Here is a 24,820-nt window from a genome sequence, read left to right on the forward strand (position 1 = left end):
ACTATGCATGCTAGGATCAGAGCATCAATGATATCTGTGGTAGGCGTAGAACCATGGAATGCCTTGCCTGGTATCCTGCGGTTTTGTATGGGGAGGCTGAATTTTAAGAAAATGCTGAAAACTCAATGCCTTCTTATGCTAAGGTATATTTCAGTTGATAATTGCCTTTTAGAATTTTTCTGACATGAATGTATGCTTTAAAGCTTGCTTGTATTTTTGAATTGGTTGAATTTGTGCTCTATCCCTATTATAACAGGGACAATTAACGATGTTGTTTAGACATGTCTGTTATGTGATAATTGAAGGGAAACAAAATTTTTATGTATGTGACTAGTGTTTAAGCCCGTTACATTAACGGGTGCTAGAAAGCAGCCCCTTTTCCCTCTCCCCCTCCAGTTCCTCCCTGACTGTCTCTCCATGGCCCCCTTCTGTCTTCCCCCCCCCAAGCAAAGCTGTCTGCCTCCCAGCACACCCCTCCCCCCAAAGCAGCCTCCTTTCCCTCTCCCCCTCCAGTTCCTCCCTTACTGTCTCTCCATGGCCCCCCTTCTGTCTCCCCCCCAAGCAAAGCTGTCTGCCTCCCAGCACACCCCTCCCCCCAAAGCAGCCTCCTTTCCCTCTCCCCCTCCAGTTCTTCCCTGACTGTCTCTCCGTGGCCCCCTTCTGTCTTCCCCCCAAGCAAAACTGTCTGCCTCCTAGCACACCCCTCTCCCAAAGCAGCCCCTTTCCCTCTCCCCCTCCAATTCCTCCCTGACTGTCTCTCCGTGGCCTCCTTCTGTCTCCCCCCCAAGCAAAGCTGTCTGCCTCCCAGCACACCCCTCCCCCCAAAGCAGCCTCCTTTCCCTCTCCCCCTCCAGTTCCTCCCTTACTGTCTCTCCATGGCCCCCCTTCTGTCTCCCCCCCAAGCAAAGCTGTCTGCTTCCCAGCACACCCCTCCCCCCAAAGCAGCCTCCTTTCCCTCTCCCCCTCCAGTTCTTCCCTGACTGTCTCTCCGTGGCCCCCTTCTGTCTTCCCCCAAGCAAAACTGTCTGCCTCCCAGCACACCCCTCCCCCAAAGCAGCCCCTTTCCCTCTCCCCCTCCAGTTCCTCCCTGACTGTCTCTCCGTGGCCTCCTTCTGTCTCCCCCCCAAGCAAAGCTGTCTGCCTCCCAGCACACCCCTCCACCAAAGCAGCCCCCTTTCCCTCTCCCCCTCCAGTTCTTCCCTGACTATCTCTCCGTGGCCTCCTTCTGTCTCCCCCCCCAAGCAAAGCTGTCTGCCTCCCAGCACACCCCTCCACCAAAGCAGCCCCCTTTCCCTCTCCCCCTCCAGTTCATCTGCCCCATTTCATCCTCTTCCCTTTGATCAAGGTCTCTCACTACCTGTTAAGATGCATTATCTCTAATCTCCCAGTTCTGGCCCCTGTAATTTAGCATAGCTGTCTCATTACCTCTTCCCTCAGGTAAAAGATCGGCCTTCTCCCTTGCTCTTCCCTCGATTTCATACCCTCTTCTCCCCCTCCCCTTCTGCGGGTCAAGCGTCATCCTTACATTGTCCACTCCCCGCCGGTTTGCAGGTCGGCAAGTCACCGGCACAGCCAGCAAAATAAAGGCTGCTTCCAGGAAGCATGGAAGAGAGGCCGCTGCTGTTCCTCCTCGCCTGCCTTTGCGTCCCCTTGCTGCTGGGCGGTGGCAGCGCCCTGGACCTGCACTTTTTGGGCCTCGAGGCCGAAGTGGCACTCAACCTGTTGCTGGGGGTGGACTGGACACGAAATTCGTAGTGCCGGAAAGGCTCTGGACACGAACTGGGAGGATGACCAGCGTGTCACTCTCGGTGCGCCTCCGGGTCCACGTGCACGGCCTGCACTGCACACTCCAAAGAGGGGAGCAGAAGGAACGGCAGTGGCGACAGCAGTTTGTTTCGCAGTAAGTGAGGGCGGGAGGGGGGGAAGCTCCAGAGTGTTCCCTGCCGCCGCGTTCTATAATAGAATCTGGCCACGGATCACACACCAAAGCGGCAGGGAACACGAATCCCTAAGTGCGCATGCGCGCTTAGAGATTTATTATATAGGATATGAAAACCGCATATTTGTATGTGGTATATAAATTTTTAAATAAATAAAAAGGTATGAGGAAGGGGATGCGCGCACGGCGGGAGAGGGGCACCACTGCCTCAGATTGTCATGAGCCTAACGGTCAGAGAAACTAACCCAAAGATAAATAATGGTGGGAAGACCATTGGGCATGTCCAATTTTAGATTCTCTGTCCTTCCCAAACTCCATATTTCCAGTTACCTTAAACTAAATATACACATAAGAGTGTCAACAAAAAAAGCAATCACTTGTAACCAGAGTGTATATGTCCATCCTAAATTATAGGCAATGGACAACACTATCAAAGACTCTTCGCTCTCTTTCTGTGCACAAATCCAACAGACCACCAAAACCTGTCGTTTCTTTCTCTATATCACCAAAATCTGGCCCTTCCTTTCTGAGCACACTACCAAAATCCTTATCACCTCTTGTCTAGATTACTGCAACTTGTTTCTCACAGGTCTTCCATGTAACCATCTCTCTCCGCTTCAATTAATTACTAAATAATTCAAATGCATATTGCATCACTACTTGCAAGGTGAGCCAGCTTGCCTGACTGACTAGTCACATGACATTCTACGACACGCCATCTTAACACTTCTCCCGCCCATTTCCCAAGAAAGTATGAAAGTGCAGAAACTTTTTGAAGCACCCTCCTATTCCACTAGAGTCAATATGCTCATCACCCCTTTCCTCAAAAGGCAAGGGAGGCGTCTTTTCAACCAATGATCAAGTCTTTATTTGAACCAGTGGTCCCAACACGGATCCTAGGTTCGGCGTGTTGAGGACACCTTCCTCAGGGGACACTTTGCTAACAAACGCTGAGTGCAAACAAGTCTTGTGGAGTTAAACAGTGACGTTCAAAACAGTGCACTGGTTCAAATAAAGACTTGATCATTGGTTGAAAAGATGCCTCCCTTGCCTTTTGTTGGACTGTCTGTATCACAAGGCGAGGCGTTCTGTTTGCCTGACCCCTTTCCTCAAGTCACATCATTGACTTCCTATCCATTTCTGCATACAGTTAAAACTCCTCTTATCGACTTACAAGTGCATTCACTCTGCAGCTCCTCAATATCTCTCCTCTCTTATCTCTCCCTATACTCCTCACCGGGAACTCTGTTCATTGGGCAAGCCTCTCTTATCTGTACCCTTCTCCTCTACTGCCAACTCCAGACTATGTTCCTTTATCTCTTGCTGCACCATACGCCTGGAACAGACTGCCTGAATCAGTACATCAAGCTCCATCCCTGGAGTTATTCAAATCCAGGCTAAGCGCCCATTTTTCGAGGTTGCTTTTAACTCCTAACCCCTACTTGCTTCTAAAGCACCCATGCCTGAGAATCCCCCTGACTCCTTACTTGTCTTGTTTGTCTGTTTGATTAGATTGTAAGCTCTACTAAGAAGGGACTGTCTCGTGAATGTTTTACTGTACAGAACTGGGTACGTCTAGCAGCTTTATAGAAATAAGTAGTAATAGTAGCATAATATGTACAAGGGTGTACTGAAAAGTTCTCAGCCCAAACAAGAAGGGAATGATGTGGATCCATGAAACTTGCAAATTATTCCACATAGTCACCCCTAAGTTCAACACACTTGGCATATTGCGTCTGAAGTTTATGTAACCCTTCCAAAACATACTCTGATATCTGGTCACTGAAATACTGCTCCATTGCTACAATCACCTCTGAATCACTCAAAAACTGTCACCCTTTCAAACTCTTTTAAGGTCTGGAAACAGAAAATAGTCAGATGGAGCAAGATCCGGCGAGTAGGGTGGATAGTCTGCATAAAAACATCGATCATTTTGCCATCGTGAACAGGTGCATCGTCTTGCAAAAAGTGTACTGCTTTGCGCTCTCCAGCCCTATGCCGACACTGTACATAAGAACATAAGAATTGTCGCTGCTGGGTCAGACCAATGGTCCATCCTGCCCAGCAGTCCACTCACGCGGCTGCCCCAAGGTCAAGACCAGTGCAAGACCAGGTACAAAATGAACAATAAAGACATTTTTCTCTCTCTTTTAGGTCCTAGCTCACGCTCGCTAACACCACCGCTATCAGGATATACATTTCAAATCTGACATATTGTAATCACAAAATAGAAAATATAATTATTTTTCTACCTTTTGTTGCCTGGTCATTTTATTTTTCAAATCATGTTGGTCCCTTTTGGTTAGTTGGTTTCTGTTGGATTCTGTTTGTCTTCTGTTAACTTGCTCACCAGGGTCTCCTGCTCATTTGACATTTTCTTCTTTCTCTGTACTCCCCTTTCATCTTCCATCTCTGTACTTTCTCTTCCACTGCCATATCCAACAGTTCTGTTTCTTTCCCACTGTCTACCATCTCTCTCTCTCCTTGCCTTGTGCCCTGGATCAAACCTCTTTATCCCCCTCCATGCATCATCTCTCCCTTTCTCCCCTCCATTATCATGTGCAACATTTCTTTCTCTCTCCCCATGTACCATCTCTCCCTACCCTCTACCCTATGTCCGTTTCTCTCTCTCTCTCTCTCCTCCATGCATGTCTTCCTCCCCTCTACCATGTGCAAGATTTCTTCCTCTCACCCTGTTCTACCTCTGTTGCATCTCTCCCGTCCTCCACCCCATGTCCAACAGTTCTTCCTCTCTCATCTCCCCTCACCTCCCATGTGAAGCAGCTTTCCATGCCCCCTATCCCCCTGTGCAGCAGTTTTCCTTCTTCCTATCCCCTTGTGCAGCAGCTTGCCTCCTTCATATTCCCATGAGCAGTAATTTTTCATCCCTCCCTCCCATCCCCCTGTGCAGGAGCTTTCCATTCCTCCTATTCCCCTGAGTAGCATCTCCTGATCGACACCTTCCTCTCCCCTTTTTCAGGCCTCCTAAAGTAGTAGCAGCAATAGTGGGGCCAGCTGGCAGAGGCAGCGTGCTGAACAGGCTACACGCAGCCTACCCTGACAGGGCTTCCCTCTGATGAATCATCAGTAACGCAGCAGAGGGAAGGCCCCAGTGGGGCAGGCCAGAAGCAGTCTGTTCACTGCGCTGCCTCTGCCCGCCAGCCACCACCACCGCTGCTATTGCTTTAGGAGACTTGGATGTATGTCAGGAGACTCAGGGCTCACTGAATCGATGAGTTGAATTTTTTTAGAAAACAAATAGATTAACCAAAGTGAATTGGTGAATCAATCTGAATCGACGAATTGGGCAGACCTATTCAGCACCCCTTCATACAGGTAACATATTGAGGTGCACTTAGAAGAACATAAGAATTGCACTGCTGGGACAGACCAGTGGTCCATTGTGCCCAGCAGTCCGCTCACGCGGTAGCCCTTAGGTCAAAGACCAGTGCTCTAACTGAGACTAGCCTAACCTGCATACATTCTGGTTCAGCAGGAACTTGTCTAACTTTGTCTTGAATCCCTGGAGGGGGTATTTCCCTATAACAGCCTCCGGAAGAGCATTTCAGTTTTCTACCACTCTCTGGGTGAAGAAGAACTTCCTTACGTTTGTATGGAATCTATCCCCTTTTAACTTTAGAGAGTGCCATCTCGTTCTCTCTACCTTGGAGAGGGTGAACAACCTGTCTTTATCTACTAAGTCTATTCCATTCATTATCTTGAATGTTTCAATCATGTCCCCTCTCAGTCTCCTCTTTTCAAGAGAGAAGAGGCCCAGTTTCTCTAATCTCTCACTGTACGACAACTCCTCCAGCCCTTTAACCATTTTAGTCGCTCTTCTCTGGACCCTTTCGAGTAGCACTGTGTCCTTCTACATGTATGGCAACCAGTGCTGGATGCAGTATTCCAAGTGAGGGCTTACCATGGCCTGGTACAGCGGCATGATAACCTTCTCCGATCTGTTCGTGATCCCCTTCTTAATCATTCCTAGCATTCTGTTTTCCCTTTTTGCCACGGACGGCTTCATTGACTTGTTGACTAGTATTCCCAAGTCTCTTTCCTGGGGGGTTTCTCCAAGTACTGCACCAGACATCCTGTATTCGTGTATAAGATTTTTGTTACCGACATGCATCACCTTACATTTATCCATGTTAAACCTCATTTGCCATGTCGCGGCCCATTTCTCGAGCGTGTTTATGTCATGTTGCAGGTCTTCGCAATCCTAATGTGTCTTCACTACTCTGAATAACTCCGTATCGTCTGCAAATTTAATCACCTCACTCATCGTACCAATTTCCAGGTCGTTTATAAATATGTTGAAGTGCACGGGTCCAAGCACGAAACCCTGCGGCATTCCACTTGTGACGCTTTTCCAGTCTGAGTATTGTCCATTTGCCCCCACTCTCTGTTTCCTATCCACCAGCCAGTTTTTAATCCACGTATTTCACCCTCAATTCCATGGCTCGCAATTTTTCAAAGTAGTCGTTCATGCGGGTCCTTGTCAAACGCCTTTTGAAAATCCAGATATACGATGTCAACCGGGTCACCCTTGTCTATCTGCCTGTTTACTCCCTCGAAGAAGTGCAGCAAGTTCGTCAAGCAAGATCTTCCTTTGCTGAAGCCATGCTGGTTGGTCCTCATCAGATTGTGTCCGTCAAACCAGTGGCATTCCACTGAAATATCAAGCCAAAAGTAATGCACTGGCCGACCCCAGTTTTAAGGACAGGAGAGGCAAGGATATGATAGAGACATTCAGCTACCTAAAAAGTATAAATAAGGAACAAGAATCAAACCTTGTGTAGAGGACAGGAAATTCTATTCCAAAAGCTCACAAAATTAGAGTGCATGGGTGCAATTAGAAGTAACATATGCAAACATTTCTTTACAACGGTTTAGATGCATAGAATAGCCTCCTAGTGGAGATGGTAATCACAGAAACATGATGACAGATAAAGGTAAAAAGAGCATCACAGTTTAACAGAGGACGGAATACAGACAGAAGATTCTTAGCTATAGGAATGTGAGGGTAAATGTAGTATAGTCTGTGTCATCAACAAGAAAGAAGAAGTGAGAGAAATAGACCTTGTTTCTGCTTTTCTATTTAAATATTAATTTCACATTCTTTTGAGTGATTTTAAGTAACAGTTATTATAAGAATGTTACCTTGTAGTCTTGTTAGAGACGCATAAGTAGTCTAATGGTTAGAACAGCAGGTTGAGAAACTGGTACAAATCTTACTGTGTGACCTTGGGCAAGTAATTTAACCCTTCGTTGCCTCAGGTATAAGGTTACCATATAGCTCCATAAAATGGAGGATGGATTGAGACATGCAGGTTTTACTTCCACTGTTTTCAATAGAAATAAAACCCGAATGCCTTAATCCGTCCTCCTTTTTATAGAAGCATATGGAAAGCCTACTCAAGTACAAACTTAGTCTGTGAGCTTTCCAAAGACATGGTGTGTACCTGAATATAACTTGACATTAGCTACAACTTCAAAAGGTGTTAGCTAATTTCAAATAAAGAAAAAGTTGTTTTTTTAAAAAAATATTCTTTATTAATTTTCAAATCACATACAAAAGTGCACAGAATATATAATCAATTAATAAAAAAAAATTAAAAAAAGTTTGCTTTCATCAGTAACAAATGTGATGAGCAAAAATGATGAAACACTGACATCTTGTGGCAGTATGGAAACATTACTTAGAAGCCTTTCAACTAAAACTGAAAAGAGCATCAGAGAAAATTAAATATAAGCTGCCATGCTGCATACTGATTATAAATGAGTAAAAAAAAGGTTTTGTAGAATAAATTAATCAGATTGTTTTATCCATGAATGTTCTGCACTTCAAATGATTATTTCTAACCATACTAGAAACTATTTTAATAGCTTGTGTGGATAGAAAATATATATGAAGTTTTAACTGCATAGTTTGTGATAAACATTCCGAGACCACTAAAAAGCACTCATGGCGTCTGTACCTTCTCATTGCGCTATTAAGCTCCCTTCGCCTAAATGCAACACAAGAATGCTACTTCAATTGAATTGTAGCTAAAATATTGCATGCCAAGGAAGCCTCTGAATAGTTTTAACCAGCGAAGGGAAATTTTCTGCAGGTCAAATTTAAACACATGAATAACTAGCCAGCAGGGGCATAGTTACCATTGAGCGAGCCCAGCAAATTATCCAGGGCCACCCAATGGTAGGGACCAGCTACAGATGAACTCTCCCTTCCAGGCTCCAGCACCTCCCCCCCACCCCTGCGCTTAACCACCACTTGTTCCTCCAGACATTACAATGGAAGACAGTACTAAAGACTACCTCTCTGGCTGACTGGGCCTTTCCTCTACTGTGTATCACCACTCCGATGCAACTTCCTGTGAGCATGATGAAGCAGAGTAAAGATCCTGCTGGCCAGAGAGACAGCATTTAGCACTATCTTCTACTGGAGCATCTGGAGAACCTAGAAAGCAGGTAAGCAGCAGAGCAGGGGGGGCGGGAGAGGTACCAGATCAAAGGGACATGTGGGAGGGGGAGAGGTGCTGGACACAGGGAGATGGGGCATCTCAGTCTTCCCACCCAGGGCCCACTGAGTCACAGCTATGTCACTGTTACTCAAGATTGAGGATGATAAGCACAGACGGAGAGAGGGACCTTAGGGTGATTGTGTCTGAGGATCTAAAGGCATCTAAGCAGTGTGATACGGCAGTGGCTGTAGCCATTAGGATGCTAGAAAGAGGAATAATCAGCAGAAGAAGGGAGGTGCTGATGCCCCTATATAGGTTATTGCTGAGGCCAACTTGGAGTACTGTGTTCAGTTTTGGAGGCCATATCTGGCAAAGGATATTAAAAGAATTGAAGCGATCCAGAGGAAGGTGACAAAAAAGAGTAAGGGGTTTGAACCAATAAAACTAAACAAGTACAGATTGACCAATAAAACTAAGACTAGTACGGATTGATTCTGCAGTCAGTGCTAACAGAACACAGAAACACCCCTAAGTGACATTTGAGAGGAAAGGAGACACACTGGACACTTTGGACTTTTTCTCATAACAATTTGTGTGGCAGTTTCTAGAACCACACAGTACACAGAAACACCCTCACCCAATATGGAATATGTAGTCACAAACTAAAAATAGAAATATGTAAACAAAAGTTAAACTGAACCACAAAGAAGCCAGACCTTGCATATAATGCAACACTACAGAAATAGTGCTGCATGTCCGCTAATATTCTGCAAAATTCGAGATAGCAAATGTAAATTTGAAAAAAAAACCCTGAGAAATAGTAATCTTCACTTTACAAATTAACAAATAAAAATAAAATGAAAAATAAGATAATACCATTTTATTGGATTAATACATTTTTCAATTAATTTTTAGATGACAAAATCTCTTTCCTCAGGTCAATAAAGTATACTGCTGTTACAGTTAACTGTCCTGAGAAAGGGGGTTTTGGTCTCTGAATTAGTCAAAAATGTATTAAAATTAGTCCAAAAGGGGCGGATACAAGATGGCCGAAGGGACGGTCGGCTGAGCATCCTGGCTTAGAACTTCAGACGAGTTTTTGGTTTATCTGTGACTACGAGGAACCTTTTCTGTCTGCAATGCCGAAAAAAGGGGCCGAAGCGCCGCTGCAGCCTCGTGGCGCCCCGACCCTGTTAGATTCGGCAATATTGTTGAACTTCTTCGCCGGATGCAGGTAGTATCGGTGGCGGCATCAGTATCCCCGCTGGCGAGCCGGAGGTGGTTTCCCCGGGACTAGAAATCTCGCTTAGCCCCGATGCCAGAGCACCTCCCCCTCTTCCTCGGACTGCCAGCTCCCCGCGGGAGGAGGAACTATCGGAAGGTGGTGAGCTCCTCTCTCGTGAGGCTTTGGATACCAGAAAGCGGAGTTTGGAGCAGGGCTCCCATTTGGAGAGTCCTGTGTTGTCTGAGGCTCTTGACAGCAAGAGGGAGTACAGCGTTCAGGAGAGTCGCTTACAAGAGGAGGGGTCAGTTGAACTGAGTAAAAAAATAGTGCTTGAAAATTTTACTACAATAGATAAGCCCCGAGAAATAACTCTAGAAGCTATATGAGACCTAGTGGCAGATTTGGCAAAATCTATTAAGCCTCAATTGTGTCATGTTGAACAAAAATTAAATACTCATGAAACACAGATTGCAAGTTTACAAACTGATATACAAGACTTAAAAAATTCAAACATAGTCACTAAGCAGTTTACAGAAACATTGATGAGAGAGAATATAAATTTGAGAAGGAAATTGGAAGCACTGGGCAATTTTTCTCGTAATAATAATCTCAGACTAATCAATTTTCCTAAAGTGGCAACAACACCTCCGCGAGATATGTTGAAACGATATATGGTAGAAATATTGGGAATTTCAGAAGAATTGCTGCCACCTTTTACCCAGGTTTACTATTTGCCTATACGTAGAGAAGAAGGACATCAAAAACTGCAGGAATTACAAAGGGATCAACAGACATTAAATATTTCGACACTCTTGGAACAGTCAGACAAGGAAATGGCGACACCTGCAACTTTACTTCTCACAGTTGCCTTGGCACCAGATAAACACTGGTTGCTGAGACTACTTTAAAAATAAATTAAAATAATTTTTGGGTTGCAGAGTGCAAATGTTCCCAGGTCTGGCACGAGACACCCAAAAGCGACGTCGTGAATTTTTGTTCTTAAAGCCAGGAGTTATGGCTCTCGGAGCCTCTTTCTTTTTAAGACACCCAAGTAAATGTGTGATATTATCTCAAAAACAAAAATATGTTTTCTTTGATCCTACTCAACTGACAACTTTTTTGTCGGCCGCACGCCTGAAGGCAGGGATAGCATGAGTGCTCATTTAATTTGGATACTTCCTTCAGATGATTGAATTCCCTGTTTTTCTTTCTTTACATTTTCTATGATTTATATTAATGCTCGCTGACTATACTTCTTGGATCTATGATTTTGAGGACTTGAGTTGGAGTTAAATTTTATTTATTGCTTTTGGATTGCGATTATATATAAATTGAAAACTTTGTGTTCTTTAGTTAACTCCATCTTTCTGTGCAAGTGAATACTTGATATGTTTATGGAAAATATGTACAGGAAGTTATATGAAATTGTCCAAGGGAAAAATTCATGCAAAGATTTGCACCTGCTTTTTCTGTGAATTTTACATGTAGTTTTGAAAATGCAAAACTAATTGCACTTTTATCACCAAAAAAAGAAAGCAGAAATATCTCAGAAGCCCAATTCAAACTTACCGTTGTTTGTCTCTGTTAGAACTCTTGAGTTCACTAGAAGCGAGATAATAATTTCATTCATTTCAGTACAAGCAGAAACTTACCAAGCTACTCATTTTGGAAGAAGTTGAGCTTGTTCTTTGCTTCCTCAGAATATGAAGTTCTTCAAAGTTTCCATCCTTTGCTTTGAAAGTCATTCTACTGCCTCCAGCAGTGCCTTCGGAAGAAGACCTCAGGCGTCTCTCAGTGAATCTCCCTTCTCGGTGTGGACTGAAGCTATTAGTGTAGTTAACTGTGAACAAAGAACATTGACCATTTTTTATTTATTTATGTTCAAATACATTCTTCTTGGAAGTGCGAGCTAAGTTTCAATTATTACATTATCTTGCACACAAAACCCCACAATATGTAATATGATGTAGAACATAACTAGTAGTCTAATATTCACAACGTTATCGGGAGAGTTACAAATTTTAGGTTTCAAGCTTAATTGCAAAAGTATTTGAACTTGTTATTTTAAAAAAATATGCTAATTAGAACCTAAGAATAGCCTTACTGGGTCAGACTAATGGTTCATCAAGCCCAGTAGCCTGTTCTCACGGTAGCCAATCCAGGTCACTAGTACCTGGGCTTGATGGACCATTGATCTGACTCAGTAAGGCTATTGTTATGTTCTTATTTTGTCTATAGCTCCTAGCTAAGAACTTTGAGCTCTTTGTGGGGTTGTTTACTACTAAGACATCTTCATGGTGATCTGCATTTCATAGTAGTCATTTCCTCCTTTGGTTTTAGTTTGTGACAGGCAGATCTTGTTTTGGTATTAAGGGAATACCCCCTCAGAAATTTCAGGATTTCCCTGTGGCATAAATAGTATGCACAATGTTTGTGAAAATCATGCACAATTTTTCAATAATGTGCACATATAGGCAATATTGAAAAAAGGAATAGAGGTAGTGCACACTAATAGAGAATAGTGCACATTATTTATGACATTGTCCCTTAAAGGAACAGAACAAAACAACAATTTGTTTAAATAACATGGGAAACTAAATGAAACAAGCATTTTTGGACTGCACACCCATATTAAACCACTAAGACGACAGAGTTTTGGCATCCTGTCCTACATAAAGGTCCTAAAGTTGATGAGTTTTGTCTTCACTATAAAAGTCACAATCAAAAGAAGTTTCAGAGGACCTATGAAAAAGAATAGCTGACACTCCACATCTGGACAGGATTGCAAGACCATTCATAAACATCTGTTATTCCAAACAGCTACTATGACACGGAGGCCTAGATTCTGTAAAGAACGTCTAACTTTAGTCATCTAGAATGTGGATGTCCATCGACTTAGGCATCCAAATAAAGGAGATAATGAGTCCAATTAATGATTTTAACAAGCATTAATTGGAACTTAGACGTCCAAATGCTGGACGCAATTCTACAAATAGACGTCCACAATTTCGTGGACACCCATCAGAAAAAGCTGCGCCTAAAAAATAGGAGGGGGCATGGCGTAGGTGTGGTGTGGGAGTGGCTGTGATGTGGACATCCATTTTCAGAATCGTATGTCGTTCAGCGCCCAAACGCGTCTACCTAATGCCTAAAATGTAGGCATTGAAAAACCAGGTCTACTTTTGGACGCGAGCTGGGCGCTAGGTAGATGCTAGTTAGGGGGAACGGGACTTAGATATCAGTTAGGCATCAGTTAGGCACCCTTTTATAGGTGAACGGGACTCCAGGTTGATATTAAGCTCAAAATATGTTTAGTAATCTATCACTTAAACAAAGCACATGAAAAAATATATATATATATTGATACTTTACCTTCTATTTTTTAGCTTAAAGAGGACTCCTCTTTACTACTAATAGCAAAAGATATTTGTTAATGCATAACATTAGCATTTGCATTCCCGTCACCTGCAACTGAAAGCTAATCACCATCAATCAATAATCACACAACTCAGTTTTATTGGAATAAATATTTGGCCGCAGCTTTATTATCTATCTGAATATTATCTGTGTCCAAAAACCAACAAACCCCCAATGCATATTTCACACACCCCAAGGGAGCTATTCGGTGTCGAAACTAGCTCCCGTTAAGTCTTTAAATTTATAACATTCCCCTAAACATGGCCCACGGTGACGCAAGGTCATGCTTCCCCTCCCCCCAAACATGATCCACGGTGACGCAAGGTCATGCTTCCCCTCGCAGCGGTATCGCATACGAGTGTCACATTTATTTATTTATTAACTGCTCATCTCCCAGATCCAACTGGGCCAAACCTCATTTTCCGCCCCACCCAAAGCTGTGATCACCTTCCCCCAACTCCATAAGCTCCACCAAACCCACCCAAGTCGACATATAACATGTACACCCCCCACCCCACAACACTGACACAAAACATAACACCAGCACAAATGGATGGGAGGGAGGGTGGGATAATCTTTTCCTGAAGAGACTACTCTGCTGTTCCCCTTTCCTCACAGAATTCACTCCAGCCTGCCACAACATCCAACCAATCACGTGACTGCCCCACCCCATCACCTTAGAAACCTCCCTAATCATTTTTCTTTCTTACAAGCTCTGTTTATTAACCCTTTCTTACCTCCTCTTATAAAATTGTCAATCCTTATTCTACAGACCCTTGATAACACCTCATATATTCCCCTCACCCTCTGTCCCCCCTCCCATTTTATCCACACCATCATTCAATAAATATTACCCACCGGTGACATCAGCTCAGCTAATGCTATATCACACCAGATGAATCTGGTGTTCTTCTTTATTGAAGCAAAGCATTTGAAAAAATATATAGATTGCATACTAAACCTCATTTTCAACAGGTTAAGAACATTAAAAGAAATACACTACTCACAGAGAATGGCTTGTAGTTCAGAGCAAGTGAACATGTCTGATGCACAATCTTGACATCATCAAAATGCACCTAGATGGCAGAATACCTGTATAGAATAATAGGAACCCCTGCCTGAAATGAAAGACTTGTAGCTCTGTGGTTAAAGGTGCTGCTTCCTTGATCCAAAGGTTATGGGTTCAAATCCACACAACTCCCCCCTCCCCAATACCTTAACAGCTTCTTTTTGCTCTCATAAGAGAGTATGGATTGTGGACTTTGCCATTTACATTTGCACTCTGCCTTTTCCAGGATACCAAAGGGAAACTTATTTTTACTTTACTCTAAGATAGCTAGGATCTCCTAACGTATCATATCACCTTGCAAAGAATCTCTACCTAAAAAAGTCTGTGGCTCACTGGTTAAAGTCACTGCTTCTGGTTTCCAAAGGTCATTGGTTCAAATTTCAAGTATGGTCAGATACCCCAACACATATTCCTATTTTATTAGTGGCATTTCTGCCATCTAGGTGCATGTTGATGATGTCAAAATTGTGTATCGAACACGTCCACTTGCTCTGAACTGCAGCCACTGTGTGAGTAGTGCATTTCTTTTAATATTCTCAACCAGTTGGAAATGAGGTGTGGAGGGGCATAATAAAAAAAAACAGTCCCCTTTTGGCCTAAGACACTAAACGCTGAAAGTAGAAGCAGGGAAAATGTCCATTCTCAAAAAAAACGTCCAATAAGATGGGTTTATTTTATAATGGCCTGCCTCTACGTTCAGCTGTTTAAACATCCAGACCATCACTACGTCTACACTTACAACAGAATAAAGAACCCAAAAAAAGCCTAAGTCCCAAAAACCCAAACCCAGACCTTTTAGGCGAAGGAGGAGTCAGTCCTTCGCCTAAAAGCTGGATTCTGTAACCAGTGTCTGTCAAAAAAAACCACCGGTTACAGAATCCACTCCCCCCCCACCCACCCCCAGAAATTATACCGGCAGGAGAGATGGCTCAACTCCCCTGCCGCGATCCACCCCCCACCCCCGATCGGATCGGGCAGGAGGGAGCCCAATCCCTCCTGCCCGAACAACCCCCACCCTCCCCGACATGATCTGGCCAGGAGAGAGCCCAAGCCCTCCTGCCCCGGCGAAACCGTGAACCCCCTACAACACCCGCTAAGATACGGGCAGGAGGGATCCCAGGCCCTCCTTCCCTCAACGCACCCCCCCTAATATCCCCCCCCCCCACGGTGGGGCGGGAACAGCAAGCAAGGCTCTCAGCTGTTTACATTCTGAGCTCACTGCTCAGCATGTACACAGCTGGAAGCCTTGCTTGCTGATTGGTCGGCAAGGCTATAGCGGGAAGACACTTATTTAGTGATCTGCCCAGCCTCCCAAAGGCCCTGATACTGGTGAGATTCGTCTCAAACTAGAAAAGAGTGACCTGAGAAGGCAGGAGACAAGGAACCGAGCTTTTTTTTTTAGACCCGAGCTGAGGACGGAGCAGCAGTGAGCACAGCAGGCATGAGGCGTTGCTTCAGAGAAGCAGGAAGATTTGGCAGCCGGCAGTCTGGTAATTAACTTAAACATAAAAGAAACTGTGGAATTGATGATCCTGATGAAATCTTTTACTGTGTTTTATATTTTCACATTGTGTTTTATTTTTGAATTCATCTGCACTTTTTTTCAAATAAAGATTTCATCAGGATCATCAATTCCACAGTTTCTTTTGTGTTTGCGCTGCTGTTCTCCTAGTGGAATCTCTGGTGGAACCCTCTTTTTGTTTTCTGTTCAGGTAATTAACTTATAAACCCCCTCTTTTACTAAGGCGAGCTAGCCGATTTAGCATGCGCTAAGTGCTAATGCGTCCATAGAATATAATAGACACGTCAGCCTTAGTAAAAGAGGGGGTTTATAAGTTAATTACCTGAACAGAAAACAAAAAAAGGGTTCCACCAGAGATTCCACTAGGAGAACAGCAGTGCAAACACAAAAGAAACTGTGGAATTGATGATCCTGTCAGAAGTAATTGCTGCTTTTTATGGGGACGGGCGGGAATGGAGGGAATTCCTTGCGGGGATGGGTGGGGACGGAGAGGATCCTGATGTGGACAGGTAGGGACAGAGAAGATCCTGGCGGGGACGGGTGGGATTTCTGTCCCCGTGCAACTCTCTAGTCTGAATATGTTCTACCTCGTGTAGATAAGATATAGGGCTCCTTTTACAAAGGTGCATTAGGGCCTTAACGCGCGGAATAGCGCACGCTAAAATGCCCCGCGCACTAGCTAGCGCGCACTAATCCAATGCAGGCGCTAAAAACGCTAGTGCACCTTTGTAAAAGGAGCCCATAGGTAAAATGTGAGGTAGTTTGGGACAAATTTAAAGGTTGCTTATGGTCCTACAATTTTCTCATAATATGGCTGACAATTCATGAGAATGTGGTAATGTGATTAGAAACTGTTACGTACTTACTGAGGAACTGTCCATTCCTTCTCATTAAGCTTAATGAAACCTGGATGAGGCATTTGAAGCATGACTCCTACCTTATGGAATGCTATCCCCATAGAGGTGCAGTTAGAAAATTGTTTAGTATATATACAAATTGTTATTATTATCATATTGTAATTTTCGCTGTACTTTTTGAATTGCATGGCCTTCTCCTAACAGGCCCACTTGGAAATTTCTTCCAATCTGTATACCTTATACCCTCGCTCAGCAAATTGTATATCTATAATTCTGCTTCCTAAATGTTTCTGCACTCTGTATTTCCTCTGACTATCTGTACATTGTAACTCGCTGAATGTCCAGCTCTCTTGATTGTAAACCGCCTAGAAGTCGCAAGATTGTGGCGGTATAGAAGAATAAAGTTATTATTATTATTATTTAGTTTTTAGAAAGATGTTAGAAGGTATGATTGTTGTCTTAAGTATTTGAGAACTGATAGGAGAATAAGAGGGCTATCAATTGGGAGGTAGGGTAATTAAATCTGGCAAGTTTATGCAGTGTCTATGTTATATTTTTGTGTGCATGTGCATTTAAATATGATAATTGTACACGACCATGATTTTTTTTGGGGGGGGGTGGGGGGAAGATGGTTAATCAAGCATAAATAAATAAATAATGTGCTCAATATGAAAGTGAATCAGTCCCATTAGAAGTAATGATGCTCATGGCAATTAACTTGCATATTAACCCATGTGTAATGGAGCGTGGCTTGCCGAGCTTTAGTGATTCAGTTTCTAAGTAGATTGCCAATGATCCGGTCACATGACTTGCAATAGTATTCCCACAAAGGGACTGCTGCAACGGCAGTTCTTTACCAAGATCAGCTTAATCTGCTTTTGGAGGGAAGTTAGCTTTATGAAAATAGTATTCATAAAACAACTGGCATTCACTGAAAACTAGGCATCAAAATATTGTGACACGCTCCAAGAGAGTTTGCGTTCTGTAATGCAACTTGTTTCCACTGATTTTATCCCTTTTAAAAAATAAAGATTTGGTTCATAGGATATTGAACTGACAGAAATAATTAATTTTGTTGATGCCTACAGGTCACTGACAATGAATAATATTAGAAAACTCACACGGGATTTCAAGCAATTAAATTGCAGGTTTCACTGAAACTCCCAAGCTGACTTATTTCATTTGCAGTGTATCTCAGGAAGAAAAACAGACAGTTCAGTAACATGAGGGCAGGCCGATTTATTCCATAAATGTGTCTTAATGTAAAAATAGTTTATAAAGTACCCACAGGTATATTCATAACTGCTTTATGGTGCTTTAATGCATACTGGTTGAAAAAATATTTATAGCATCAGTTATGTGAGGATAATAAACAAGGAATATTTCATTTCCTTTAAAACTGCTGGTGGGGTGTTCTAAGGGTGTGTGCACAGAATATTTTCATTCATTTTCTTTTGAGATTCCAGAGGAATTAAACATCAGTATCTGGACATAAGACATAAGAATAGCCATACTGGTTTCAAGCAATGGCCAATCCAGGTCACAGGTACCTGGCAGAAACCCAAATAGTAGCAACATTCCATGCTACCAATCCCAGGGCAAACAATGGCTTCCCCCATGTCTGTCTCAATGGCATACAAAGGACTTTTCCTCCAGGAACTTGTCCAAACCTTTTTTAAACTCAGTTATGCTAACCAAATCCTCTGACAATGAGTTCCAGGGTTTAACTAGTAGTGGCTGGGGTTGAAATCTGGCTACTGCTTCAGTGAGTGCCTGGCAATTCTATAAAGAGCACCAAAAGTTAGATGCCCAGAATCTGTGTATTCTTTAATGACAATGGGTGCCCAGATTCTGTTATAGAACAGAGCGTAAGTTGGCATTTGGCGCCAACACCATGTAAATATCAGCACCTAAGTGTTGGCCTTTTTGCGCAATGATTGTAGTGTGGTACCTGAGTGTGTGGCCTACCCATGTCTCACCCACATATACACCTCCTTTGCTAAAACATTGGGCACACTTCTGTAAGTTAGTGCTTAAGTGAAATAGACACCTAACTGCCACCCCCCTCCCCCATTGGGCATCTAACTTCTGTTATGCAGATGACATCACCATTGTGATTCCAAGGTTTTTTTCCATATTCTCTCAAGCTATGCAGACTATTAATACTACAATACTCAATGTCGAACAATGGATGTCAAAATTTAAGCTAAAGCTTAATTCCGACGTGACAAAATTTTTCTTGCCACTCCAACCAATTATTCAGAAGATGGCTTAATTTTCAATGAAACGTCATATCTAATCAACTTCACTATTAGAATTTGGGGGGTTCATTTGGATAGGAATTTGTCAATGAAAATGCAGACTGATGTTTTGGTTCGAAAAAGTTTCTATATGCTTTGGAAATTGCGAGCTATTGATGTAACCCCGTTCAAACTACTGGTGCAGTCATTAGTCTTAAGTAATAATAATAATAATAACAGCTTATATACCGCAATACCGTGAAGTTCTATGCGGTTTACAAAGATTAAGCAAAGGTACAAATTGATTGACTTTAAGAGGGGAGGAAGAAAGAGGGTTAATAGGACAGGAAATCCATTTTTGAGGAGAGAGTGATCAATAGAACAAGTTAATCGCTATAGAGGGGAGAGAGAAGAGAGGATCAGTTGTCTAGATACTTTAGGAACAGGTGTGTTTTCAGACGTTTCCCAAATTCCTCATAAGTGGTGGCTGAAAGCAATTGTTCTAGGTCTTTACCCCATGATGCTGCTTGGTGCGAGAGAAGATGTTCATGGTGTTTTTTCAATTTACAACCTCTCACTGAGGGAGAAACGAAGTTGGAATGTGAGCTTCTCTTGTGTCTGTTGGCTGAGAAGACGAAAAGGTCAGTTATATATTTAGGGGCAAGTCCATGTAGTGCTTTGAAGCAGAAGCAGGCAAATTTAAACTTTACGCGCGCCTCCATTGGCAGCCAATGCAGCTGCCGGTAGTAGGGTGTCACGTGGTCAAACTTCCTCAGCCCAAAGATCAGTTTGACCGCTGCATTTTGCATCAATTGTAAACGCTGCATGTTCTTTTGGGAAATTGCTAAATAGGCGATGTTACAGTAGTCAAGTAGACTCAGTACGAGGGATTGGACTAGGGTTCTGAATGCCGCTGTATTGAAATAAGCTTTAATGGATCTGAGTTTCCAGAGTGAAAAATCCCTTTCTGATCAAGGAGTCCACCTGGTCTCTCATGGATAGGCACTGATCCAAAGTTACACCTAGAGTAATTAAGTTACACCTAGAGTAATTAAGATTATTGATACATAGTGGTGATTTGGTGTCAAGCGGATGTGGCGATCCAACGAAGAAAGTTGTCTTTTCTGAATTAAGTTTTAGCTTAATGGTTGTCATCCAGTGCTCCATCATGTTTATGGCTTCTGAAGCTTTAGGAATAGTTTCAGAGATAGAATTAACGAATGGGATGATGATCGTAAAATCATCTGCATAACTAAATAGTTTTATCCCTAACTGGATTAGCTGCGTGCCTAGTGAGGACATGTAGACGTTGAAGAGCAATGGAGATAGCGGAGACCCTTGTGGCACACCGGATGGATTGCTCCAGGTATCTGAAAATTCATAATTAAAACGTACTTGATAAGTGCGGGATATAAGGAAGCCACGGAACCAATTCAGCACCTCGTCCCTTCTGGTTATCAAAATAATCTTTGCAGATTATGTATAATACTAAATATGGCAATTCATTTAATTTTTAATCTTAAAAAGTCAGACCATGTGATACCTTATTATCACAAGTTGCACTGGTTTCCTATTGAGGCCAGAGTATTTTTTAAATTTGGATGTCAGTGTTCTAAGGTCTCACACATTTGGCACCTAACTACCTTGCTGACCATTTTACTTTGACAAGATCTAGAAGTTCATTACGTATCGCAACTTTTTAAAATGGCAGTATAAGTTATAAGTCAAATAATGGAGAGATTCAGCTACTATCTGGATAGCTTATCTGAATACACCTAAGAGAGTTCCAGCCCCAGTTAATGCATCCATGCTATGGAAGTACAACACATCATAGATTAAAGCACCATTGCAATTAGTGCAATGCACACTCCATGCCCATGCGTAAGCCATCCATTTCCTACTCCATAACACAGGATGAATTTATCAGGTAAATACATGATTGTGCAATGACATGTCTGCATGGTAATGATTGTGTGCACAAATGATTTCCCTATAAGCTAAATAAGCTACAGTTTAAGGCCCAAGAATCTGCAGGAGCCTCACAAAAGTTCAGATTTTTTTTTTTTTTGGGGGGGGGGGCGGGGGCTCTGAAAATGTTATTGGCTTTTAATCAAACTTATTTAAATGTTCAACAGGTGGAATTACTTTCATCTGTTCTTTTAAAATAGCTTCATACCTAAAGAATTTAGGTAATATTTTAAGCATAAATTTTCAGTTTTCAGGATTAGTTTTCTGATTTTTACATTATTACATACTAGTCTTTAAGCCCGTTACATTAACGGGGGCTAGAATAGATGTGTCTGTCTGTCTTTCTTTCTCTCCTTGGCCGCTGTCTGTCTTTCTGTCTCTCTCTCCTCAGCTGTCCATCACCACCCCTTGTCTGCTCCCCCTGTCCAGCAGTAGTGCTTTCTTTCTGTCTCTCTCCTTGGCTGCAGTCTGTCTTTGTTTGTTTCTTTCTTTCTGTCTCTCTCCCTGGCCGCTGTCTGTCTGTCATTTTTTTTCTTTCTTTTTTTCTCTCTCTCTCTCTCCTTGGCCGCTGTCTATCTGCCTTTCGTTCTGTCTCTCTCTCTCCTTGGCCGCTGTCTGTCTTTCTTTCTGTCTCTCTCTCTCCTTGGCCGCTGTCTGTCTTTCTTTCTGTCTCTCTCTCTACTTGGCTGCTTTCTGTCTGTCTTTATTTTTGTCTCTCTCCTTAGCCGCTATCTACATAACATAACTTTTCTCTTCTATACCTCCATAATCAAACAATGTCTAGGTGGTTTACAACAGAAGAAGACTGAACAATCAGCCTCCTGTCACTGCTGTCAGGGTTCAGCCCAGCCCAGAACTCTCTTGCCTGCTCCCGGACTCTCCTGCTCTCTGCCACTGTTCCCTGCAGTGCAAGCCCATGGTTATAAAGCGGGCCTGCACTGCGGGGAACAGCAGCAGAGAGCAGGAGAGTCCGGCGAGCAGGGAAGAGAGATCGGGCACCGGTCCGACATACCGGCCCTGTCCGACACCACCCACAGGCCCCAATCTCTCCTGCCTGCCCTGCTCTGCCCAGATCTCCCTTGCCTACTCCCGGACTCTCTTGCTCTTTGCCACCATTCCCAGCAGTGCAAGCCTGTGGTCCTGCACTGTGGAGAACGGCGGCAGAGAGTAGGAGAGTCCAGCAAGCAGGGAAGATAGATCGGGCACCAGTCCGACACTCCAGCCCTGCTCGACACCGGCCCTTGCCCCCCTTCCTGCATGGACAACCCACCCCGGCACCAAAAAGTTGGGAGCAAGAGGGGTGCTCAGTCCCTCCTGCTCCTAGTCCTCCCACCCCCCAGCCCACCCCTGGCCGGCCCAGGTGGTCAGGCCCGGCCCACTTACCCCAGTACCTTTGAAATAGTTGGGAGCAGCTGGGGTGCCCGGTCTCTCCTTCTCGGCTCCCATCTTCAGGAGCAGGAGGGGGTCCGGTCCCTCCTGCTCCTAGTCCTCCCTTCCCCCGGCCCACCCCTGGTTAGCCCAGGCGGTCAGGCCCGGCCCAGCCACCCCGGTACCTTTGAAATAGTTGGGAGCAGGAGGGGTGCCCGGTCCCTCCTGCTCCTTCGAGGCTCCCATCTTCGGAAGCAGGAGGGGGGCCCTGTCCCTCCTGCTCCTTCGATCCTTCGTTGGCAGGCTCCCATCTTTGGGAGCATGAGGGGTGCCGGGTCCCTTCTGCTCCTTCGAGGCTCCCATCTTCGGGAGCAAGAGGGGGGCCCGGACTCTCCTGCTCTGCCACTCTTCAGAAGCAGGAGCAAAGTCCTCCTGATCCTGTTGCTCCGGCCGGCTGCCGCCCAATAGCGGTCTTAGGCCCTGCCCCAGTGCATCATCTGATTGGCTGAGGCGCCATGGGAAAAAATGAATAAAAAAGACAAGCATGCCTGTCAAAAAAACCTGCAGACCTGTAGGTAACTCCGACAGGTCTGCAGCAGTCGGGTTTGTCAGTGGTATAACCCGACTCAAAATAGCCAAGCAATTGTTAATGAATCAATCGCTTGGCTATTTTGCATGGGGTTTTACTAATTTGCATGGGAAGATCGGGATCAGATCGCTATAGGCTTTGGTAAATAGTGCAGGAGGGAAATTTGGTCGCAAAGGGTTCACAAACCGATCGGTACACGATCAGTTTGCTTAGTGAATCTAGCCCTTAGTGGTGAATAAGTGCTTTTTTGCGCTATGGAAACTAAAGACCATCAAAAAATATTTTGATCCTCCATCCTTTAGACCAGGGGTGTCCAACCTGCGGCCCCGTGAAGTATTTTGTGCGGCCCCAGTCGAGGGTCATGCAGTGTTTTCCTCTGCTGCCCCTAGGTGTTTACCATCTTGCCGGCTTCCTCCTCTGTCTTGCTGCAGAGTTTGCGCGGCCCCAGAAACATTTTTTTTCGGCCATTGCAGCCCAGGGAAACCAAAAGGTTGGACACCCCTGCTTTAGACTATTGGTGCAGGCATTGGTGTTATCTATACTGGACTATTGCAACGTTGTTTATTTGGAAGTACCAAAAGAAAATACTGAGAAAACTGAGAATAGTGCAGAATACGGCTATCTGTCTGATATTTGGGCTGAAAAAAAATGATCATATCAGTCCTTTCTACTGAATGCTACACTGGCTGCCAGTAGAAGCACAAGTAATATTTAAGTTCTCTTGTATTTGCTTTAAGCTGGTTTGGGGATTGGCCCCCTACCTACCTTCTATCATATTTCGTGCTATATAGCCCTACGAGGATAACCAGAAATTGCAATTTATTTGCCTACCCAAAGATCACTGGCTGTAGATACAGGTCTTTTTTGGATAGGATGCTTGCATTTCAAGCAAATAAAAACAGTCCTGGCTGGGTAATTATATTAGTGAAGCCATGCTGTCTTATGGCGCATTTCAAAAAGAAATTAAGAATGTACTATTTGATAAATTCATTTTTTAACTGAAGTTTTATTCATGAAAAAAATTTGACATTGTCTATACTCTAGGTAACATGTTGTACTTTATTACTAATATTTTGTATTTCGCTGATTGTCCAGTTCTCTTCTGTGTAAACTGCCTAGAAATTGTTTGATTGTGGCGGAATAGAAGAATAAAGTTATGTTATGTTATGTCTCTCTCTCTCCATGGGCCCCTTTGTCTGTCTGTCATTCTTTCTGTCTGTGTCTCTCCCTGGCCCCCTGTCTGTCTGTCTGTCTTTCTTTCTTTCTCTCTCTCCTTGGCCACTGGCTGGCTGTCTTTCTTTCTCTCTCTGTCTTTCTTTCTCTCTCTCTCCTTGGCCGCTGTCTGTTTTTATTCTTTGTCTCTCTTTGGCCGCTGACTTTCTGTCTGTCTGTCTCTCTGGCCCCCTGTCTATTTCTCTCCCTGGCCCAGTCTGTCTTTCTTTCTGTCCTCTCCTTGGCCCCCTGCCTGCCTGTCTCTCCCTGTTGTGCCATGCCTGCCTGTCTCTCCGTGGCCCCTTCTGTCTCCCCCCCCCCCCGAGCAAAGCAAGATTGCTATCTGCCCCCAGCACATCCCTCCGCCCAAGCAGCCCTCTTTCCCTCTCCCCCTCCACTTCCCTGTGCAGCAATAGCAGCATTTTTCCGCTTTCTTTACATCATGTAATTCTTACCAGCATGGGAGGATTCATTCGACTAAACACCTCTTCTGACAGCCGGACGCTTCACAGCACCTGCACCCTGTCCGTCTCGTCCAGGCCGAAGGACACCCACCTGCCATTGCCCTCCCCGCCACCTATCACTACCACCACACCGCAGGAGACAAACCATCGCTCAAACTGCCGTGTGTGCCGCAAACCGCTGCGTGCGCCACAAATCGAACACGGCCATGGATGCACAAATCACGGAGGCAGGGATCATGCCATTGTGCTTAGGGCTTTATTATAGAGGATATTAATAAATGTGATCCAAACTACTAACTTTGTCATTTCAGTTCATGTCATTGAAACAAAAAGTGTCAAGAAAAGTGTGAAATAACTCATAAGTTTCATGGCTCCACATCATTCTCTTCTTGGTTGGGCTGAGAACTTTTCAGTGGTTCCCTTATATATATTTATACAGTATATCAATGCACATTAAAATTATTTTAAAAATTCTATTTACTT

General features: G+C 43.9%; 1 protein-coding gene across 3 annotated transcripts in view; it reads right to left on the reverse strand.

Annotated features, from left to right (window-relative positions):
- The window catches only part of CCSER1 (coiled-coil serine rich protein 1), a 969,508-nt gene that overhangs the window by 726,854 nt on the left and 217,834 nt on the right, over positions 1-24,820 (reverse strand). For all 3 annotated transcript variants that reach the window (XM_033958815.1, XM_033958809.1, XM_033958799.1), the window contains one exon: positions 11,284-11,471. In XM_033958815.1, the coding sequence (XP_033814706.1) occupies positions 11,284-11,471 (188 nt within the window). The remainder of the gene's footprint in view (positions 1-11,283; positions 11,472-24,820) is intronic.

This window comes from Geotrypetes seraphini, chromosome 1 (genome assembly GCF_902459505.1).
Source record: "Geotrypetes seraphini chromosome 1, aGeoSer1.1, whole genome shotgun sequence".
NCBI lineage: Eukaryota > Metazoa > Chordata > Amphibia > Gymnophiona > Dermophiidae > Geotrypetes > Geotrypetes seraphini.